This window comes from Theobroma cacao, chromosome 9, assembly GCF_000208745.1.
Source record: "Theobroma cacao cultivar B97-61/B2 chromosome 9, Criollo_cocoa_genome_V2, whole genome shotgun sequence".
NCBI lineage: Eukaryota > Viridiplantae > Streptophyta > Magnoliopsida > Malvales > Malvaceae > Theobroma > Theobroma cacao.
Window position 1 is genome coordinate 7,776,477 of NC_030858.1, and position 7,512 is coordinate 7,783,988.

At 33.8% G+C, this 7,512-nt stretch overlaps 1 protein-coding gene and 1 long non-coding RNA gene across 2 annotated transcripts in view; one reads left to right on the top strand and one right to left on the bottom strand.

Annotated features, from left to right (window-relative positions):
• Positions 1 to 326, top strand: part of LOC108663332 — a 16,665-nt gene extending 16,339 nt beyond the window's left edge. The window contains exon 3 of the long non-coding RNA XR_001929295.1: positions 257 to 326. This is a non-coding gene — a long non-coding RNA (uncharacterized LOC108663332). The remainder of the gene's footprint in view (positions 1 to 256) is intronic.
• Positions 1,422 to 3,461, bottom strand: LOC108663219 (pentatricopeptide repeat-containing protein At2g28050-like). The gene is made up of 2 exons (XM_018126797.1): positions 3,005 to 3,461; positions 1,422 to 2,262 (listed from the first exon to the last, which is right to left on the bottom strand). The coding sequence occupies exons 1-2, from the start codon at positions 3,459 to 3,461 to the stop codon at positions 1,685 to 1,687; spliced, it is 1,035 nt and encodes a 344-aa protein (XP_017982286.1). The 3' UTR covers positions 1,422 to 1,684.

Sequence of the window (7,512 nt, forward strand, 5' to 3'; positions counted from 1 at the left end):
TGTGACAATAAACAGCCTTGGTGGTCTCGGTAAGATGCCTTCGCGGGGTATCCCCGAGAATGGATTTTTGGCAAGGGCCAAGTTTTTGAAAAGTACATAAGCCATGTTGAGTAATTGGATGAAATCCAATTATTTATATGGGTTGGGATGAATTATTTTAATTGTCTCCTATTACTCAGCTTTAGATTATTTTGATGATGTCTGTCTACTCACTGGGATTTTATAACCTCACCCCTTCTTCCTATACATTTTTCAGGCTCAAAATAGGCAGTAGATTGTCAATTGCATCGAGAAGTAAATTTCGGAGTTGCATCCTAGAAAGCAAGGTTATAGATTTAAACCTTCTTAGTTATTTGGGGGCCCACGTGTCATTGTAATTTAAATTGCATACTCCAGTTTTCTATAATACAGTATGTATAAATTTATTTTATTTTTATGTGCAGAAAATTAATTTTTGATGTTTCAAAAATATATATATATATATTGTTTTACATTAAAGTAGATTATTTTAATTAATATTTTTATTTTATTTTATTATTAAAAAAAAAGGAGAGAGGAATGGAAAAACTAGTACAAAAGCTTTGCGAGGTCTCGAAAGACATTCGGGGGAAGAATGTTTGTCGAGGCTTCGCGGTGGTTGTCACGGGCTCGATGGGAGTTCCAGGTCGTGACATTATTTTTATTTTTAATATAATTTCTTATATTGTATATTTTCTTATATTAGAAGCTTTAGAGACAAGTTAATTGGTCTCTATCTCCATGTGCCACTGCCACTTCATTTCCAGATTTTGATCTGACTTGTGATACAAATCAAGCAAGAGTTAAATGCAGAGAGCTACAACCACATTGAATCAAATTTAGTTTTATGAATAAAGCCTAATACAGGGGAGATTGACAGTAAAAGGAGTAATATCAAAATAAAAGGCAGCATTGCCCCTCCATGGCATACTATATTACTATAATAATGCCACTAAGTTTTCTTTTCGGCTGAAACCAAACACCTTCATTTAGGGACGGAGGCCCTCCCTGTGAATCAAATTTTGCTTAAACCCCACTTACATCACAACTCTTTTCTGCATCAATATTATATGCTCTGAATCATGATTAGATGTTTCAAAATAGGCTTTATTTACATCAGTTAAAGCTTTTTTCTGGTTATGCAACCCAAGTGCAAAGATTATAATGTGGTGTTTGCTGTTCGAATCCATCCGTGGTTCCAAATTTTGTCACCATAGCATTCTGCAAGATTTGCTCCATTCGAAACTTGAAAAATTGTCAGCACTTGTCAGCAGCAGCTCCTGTTTGTTGTTCAAGAGACATCCGCGTTGGTGTTGGCAAAAAGAATCACATGAAGTCTTAATTTCTTTTTACGTTATCTGGCTTCAGAGCCCCTAGCTTCCTGGAAGCCATCTCTCACACAACACGTACAACGGTTTTTAAGCCCTTTATATTGCCACTCCACTAAATTTTTTTCCTTGCATTTTTAGCTGATTGCAGATGTGAAGCTTACTATTTTAGGGCATACACCCCTCTTAATCATTATGTTGAGTAGCATCTTTGCTTTCTCAATCTGATAAATCTCACACAATAATGTCCCCATCTGATTGCATAGGTACATATCAGAATGAAATCCTTTCCTCTCCATCTCAATTCGCAACTCAAAAGCTTCATCAACCATCCCATTCTAGCAAAATCTATCAATCAACATATCATACATAACCTTGTCCAACTCAAACCCCTTCTTTTGCATCTCATTTACATACTTCATTGCCATTTCCATTTCTCCAACCTTCGAATACCCATTTATTAACGACCAATATGTATCAGCATTTGGCTTTACACCTCTATTGCTCATTCTATCAAACAACAATAACACATTCTCTATTGATCCTAACTTACAATAACCATTTATCATCAAATTATACAAATAAGTATCAACTTCCAAACCTTTGTCATGCATCTCTCCAATCAACCTTCCAGCTTCATTGATTTTCCCATAGCTTGTATACCCATCAATCAAAAATTTAAAGGTCTCGACATTGAATTCCACTCCTGCTTTTTCCATCAAACCTAACACCAAATCCAACTCCTCAAAATCCCAACTCTTTGCACAAGCATCTATTATAATATTATAAGTTATTACATTGGCTTTAATCCATCTATTTGCCATCTCCTCCACTATCTCTCTACCTTTCTTCACATCCCCGTTTTTACACAACCCATCAACCACAGCTGTCAATGAATAAACAGAAATATCAACACCTGTTTCCACCATTTATAAAAGAAATGTAAAGTCAACCCCAATTCGTCAGCTCCCTTAAGAGCAATCAAATGAACAGTACAAGTTCTCTCATCAATCTTAATCCCATTATTCTGTGTCTGTGCGTGTGCCATTAGTTTTCAATATCACGAAAACATCCTTCTCCATTTCTCTAATATTTCTTTAAAGAATGATTGCAGAGTTGAAGTTAGAAATTACCTGTGCCTCTTGTTGAAGATTAGCCTAGAAATCCAACCTCTCTTGTCGATCAAGGGCCAAATTGTTTCACTGATAAACCCTAAAATATAAATATGAAGAAAATCCAAATTAATAGAAAAAAGTCAGATTAAAGAATACAAAAAGAAGATAAAAAAAAAAAGAGAAAGAAAAAGAAGAATGGGAGATTTCAACCCACAATTTCAGATGATGAAGAAGCAGAGCTAGAAGAAGGAGGAGCAATTTTAGCAAAATGGAAAAAAAGCAGCAAACCCTAAACCCAAAAACGACGATAAACTTTGTTTGCTTCCGATTGTGAGTAATTTTTTTAAAAGATGATGGGTAAAAATGCCTCTAAAGACATTGCAGAGTGTAATGTAACGTGATTGCATTGGTTTTGGGTTGTAATTACATTACATCTATTGGTTGCAATGTGATTGCATTACAATCTTACATTGTAGTAGTCTGTTACAAAATAAATATTGCAATGTAATTTAATTAGGCACATTGCAGAAAATGTGGCTTTACATGCTTTATACCAAACGCACCCTAAGGGTTTGAAGCAAGATGGTAAACTCCCAGAGATGTTGTTTACCGAAAGGTCCAATACATGATTGAGTTTGCAAAACTCCTCTGGGATTGGACCTTCAAGATGATTATCTGCCACGGCAATTTGTTCCAAATTTGACGTACTTCCCATCCACTGTGGTATCCTACCAAAGAGATGGTTTTTACTAAGATCTAACGTTGACAAACTAGACATATTCCCCATCCAACTAGGTATCGTACCAAAGATATGGTTATTGCTTAGATCAAGTGTGTGCAAGGCAGAGCAGTTAGACAAGACATTTGGGATCCTTCCAGAGAAGTTATTTCCATCCAATTGCAACTCGTTCAAGTTTGTTAAGTTAAAACCTCCGGAGAAAAGTTTACCCTGCAACGTGTTATTTGATAATGCAAGGAGTCCTAACGAGGAGCAACCCATGGCCAAGTGTTCAGGTATCCCACCAGACGATTGTTGGATAAGTCCAAAGATTCCAATGAGCTCATATCACCAAAAGATGAGGGAATGCTACCGTTAAAATATTTCTTTGACATGTTCAGAAACATTAACGATGGTAATTTTGCTCCAATTTCTGTTGGGATGCTGCCATTGAAGAAATTGTTGGAGACATCTAAAACGGATAAATCCAAATGTGAAGCGAATGGTAGCCAAAAAGGACCCGATAGAGAGTTGTTGATGAGAATTAATGTATCTAATTTCTTATTGTTTCCCAACAACCAACTTGGGAACTGATCTACCTTGAAATAGATGTTAGAGAGATCAACAGACTGCAAATCATGTTGATGATAGAGGAATTGAGGAAATGATCCTCCATCTCCACAACAAGATAAACTGATCTCATTCAGTTGGAATCTTGGGGCCAAATTATGCATCTCGGTTTCAGCATATATGGAATTATTGTCTGTATAGATGTACTTTGAGTTTTGAAAGGTTGAAGAAGGGTCCTAATGAGCTTGGGATTTGAAAGTAATTATTTGAAAGTGTCAACATTCGGAGGGATGTTAGACTCTTAAGGGAAAATATATTTCCAGAAAACTGGTTGGAAGAAAGATCTAAACTTTTAAGGGATGTTAGATTTTTAAAAACAGATATATTTCCAGAAAATTGATTAGAAGGGAGATCTAATTTTTCAAGAGACGTGAGGTTGGACATGCATTCGGGCAACTTACCCTTTAGAGTATTGTATTGGATATCAAGCTCTCGGAGATGCTTCAATTCACAAAATTCTGTAAACATTTTATTATATTAATTATTAGATAATTAAAGAAAACGAACAGAAAAGAGAGAAAACACATAAACAAATAAACATGAATAAGACAGAAAAAGTACTTAAAACAAGGTAAGGTAACTTAGAAACAAAAGTATATTAGTTAAGAGAAAAGATTTTTTGACAAAATTACCATTAATAAAACTTTCTCATATTCAAGCACATTTGTTGAAAAAAATATTGTTACACGTTATATTGAAAAAAAATTATTACATGTCATTTCTTTTTTATGATTTCAGAAAATGTAACCAATAAAATAACCTAAAAGCTAATTATTTAAATTTTGAGATTTTGGATAATATATTTTTGTCCAAATCCATTTCATCCCAACAATAATGTTAAATAACTTTTCAATGCGTCTTCCTTTTCATATTAAATTCTTTTTTGATTTTAAACTTTATCTCTATCGTGAATGTGCTTAACTCTAAAAGTTTATGTTTAGTGAAATATAAAGATAGAGACCAAGTTAAGGTATTTAACTCGAAGAATTTATATTATAATGAAATACAAAAATAGAGACCAAAGTTATATGCTATGTTTAAAAAATATTATTATTATATGTCATATTTAAAAAATATTGTTATTACATGCTACGTTCAAAAAAATATTGTTACACGCCATGCTTAAGAAAAAATTGTTACACACCATACTTAAAGTGTTTAACTTTAAGAGTTTATGTTCTAGTAAAATACAAAAAGAGCAAGTTTCATGTCATGTTTAAAAAATATTATTGTTACATGCCATGTTTAAAAATTTTGCTATACACTATTTTGAAAAAAAATGTTGTTACATGCCATGCCATATTCAAAAAATTTGTTAAATGCCCAGTGCTTTAGAGTTGTTACATATAGACATGGCATGTAATAACTCTGGGCAATGTTTTAATTTACAAATTTCATTTCATTTATAACTTCAACTTATCAACTTTTGGATTTTGTGAATGTAAACTAATAGTTGATTTTTTGAGAAAATCTTACAGAAAAATAAGAACTATAAAATTTTTCAGATAAAAAAGAAGATGAACAGAATAAAAAATTAACAATTTTGGAGGAAAACACTTTCTCTCACCTTCATTTAGATTTTTTAGATATATATATATATATAAATACAAAATATCAAAAACTACTAATCTGTAGAAATAGTCTTAAAAAACAAAAAATCCCAAAAAGTTGATGGAGTTCGACACTGCAAGCCTAAAGCTTTAGCATTAGATGTTACATGCAAAGGTTAAAGCTTTAGCACCAGATATTACACACCAAAGCTTACTTCTTCATACTGATGTTACACGTCAAGGCATGAATCACTTTGTTACACATAAATGAATGTTCTACCAGATTGAATCATTGAAAAACTCAACACAATAAACCCAAGAACATGTTATTACTCGCAATGTAATGTTTTTTTATTATAAATTGACGATAATATGACGAGATAATGAGAGAGAGACAGAGAGAGGATTTTTGTGAATGTAAACCAATAAACCTAAGAATATATTGTTACTCATCATGTTATATCATGTTATGTTCTTTAATCTGTAGATTGATGATGATATGGAGAGATTGATAGAGATTAATAGAGAGATGGTGATGGTGGTAAAATTATAAAGAGCTGGATGGCAGCAGAGAAAAATGGGAAATGGTCATGACAAAAGTTAAGTGAAAATAGTTAACTTCATATTGAAAGCTATTTTTGAAATATGATTATTAAATTGACTATTTCTCACAATTTATTCAAAAAATGATATATTTAAATAGAAGAAACCTAAATAAGACAAACGAAAATGGAGGGAGAGGACCAAAGCAGTGATAGAATAAAGAAATGAGAGGAAAACTCGACCAATGTTGCCTCAAAAACAAGGAGGGAAGCGACAGAAGATCAAATAGTGGAAAGTTTTGGGAATAGTTATAGTAAGGAGAAGGAAGATGATGAGGTGGACATGGTGGGTGACATGGAGGAAATTAGTGATGTGGTGTACACACCCATTCAAAATTAACCAAAAATAAAAATAAATAATACTATAATATATATAATAAAAAATAAATTAAATAAAATAAAAAGATAAAAAATGAAAAAATAAAAGAAAAGAGAGAAGAGGCTAAACCATGCTTGGCTTCCATGGTCAACAAATACGGAGCATTAAATGCTCCTCCGGCGGTCGGGATTTGAAGATCACTGTTGGCAGATTTGTTTTTGACTTGAAGGCACTCATCCGGATTTCATGCTGAACAGAGCGTGATTAATTTATCTGATTGTCCAAAAATTTGGACAACTAGGTTCTATAAGAACCCTAAAAAAACTCTAAAGGGAGAGGATTTTGGAAGGGAACCCAGATCATGAACAAAACAAAAACACCAATCTGTCAAAAAAAAAATAGATTCAAGCAACCAAAACCACAAATAAGCTATAAAAAATCCTAAACTATCAGCAGACTATCATAACCACAATCAACAACAATCAAGAAATAAAAAAAATATAGTATACATAAAATATAAAAAAGGGGGAGAGGTAAGAGGGTGATTTTAGTGTTTTTTGGTTTGGGTATTTTGTAGAGAATGAAGGGATATGATATTTTGGGAGCACTGGTTGTACCGTTGGTCGGTGAGAGCCAAGGAGTGGGGAGCCATCGGCTGGTGAAGAAAAAAAAGGGTTAGAGTTGCTAGTTTGAGAAAGGAACGGTGCCGGAGAAGGAGAGTCAAGTGCTGGGAGGGAGAGAAGCAACGCCAGGGAGGGAGGAATCGGGGAAGGAACGACACCGGCGGGAAAAAAATGACGCTGAAGAAGAAAAAGAGGAAGGAGAAAAGCGACGCCGGCGAGGGAGGAAAAAAAGAAGAAGAAGAAGAGGAAAAGAAAAAATAGAGAGAGAGGACAGTGTCGCCAGGTAGAGAGAGAAAATGAAGGGAGAAAATGAGGGGAGAAAGAAAAAAGAGAGCTTTTATAGCTAGGTATAAGGGTAAAATGGTGTCGTTTTGCTAGTGAGGACTTGGTGTTGTTGAAGAGGTGAAAACGACGCCGTTTTTTATGCTTGGAAGTTGCCATACAAAACTCTAAACGATTCCATTCCAAAGCAGGCCAAAGTTCTACAGTAGTTTGGACTAGTCCAAGCCCAAATCAGTAAAGCCCAACCCTTGTTATTTGGTTTGATTGTGTTTATTGGGCTTGTCTATTTGTAATAAAAAAGAAACTTAGTGTTTAAAACTTTGTTTG

Excerpts from the sequence above, each read along its gene's own strand:
- LOC108663219 (XM_018126797.1), bottom strand. The coding sequence starts at position 3,461 with ATGGGTTGCTCCTCGTTAGGACTCCTTGCATTATCAAATAACACGTTG. Across the intron at positions 2,263-3,004 it reads GTGCGTTTGGTATAAAGCAT|GTGTTGATATTTCTGTTTAT; the intron begins GTAAAGCCACAT and ends TGGTGGAAACAG.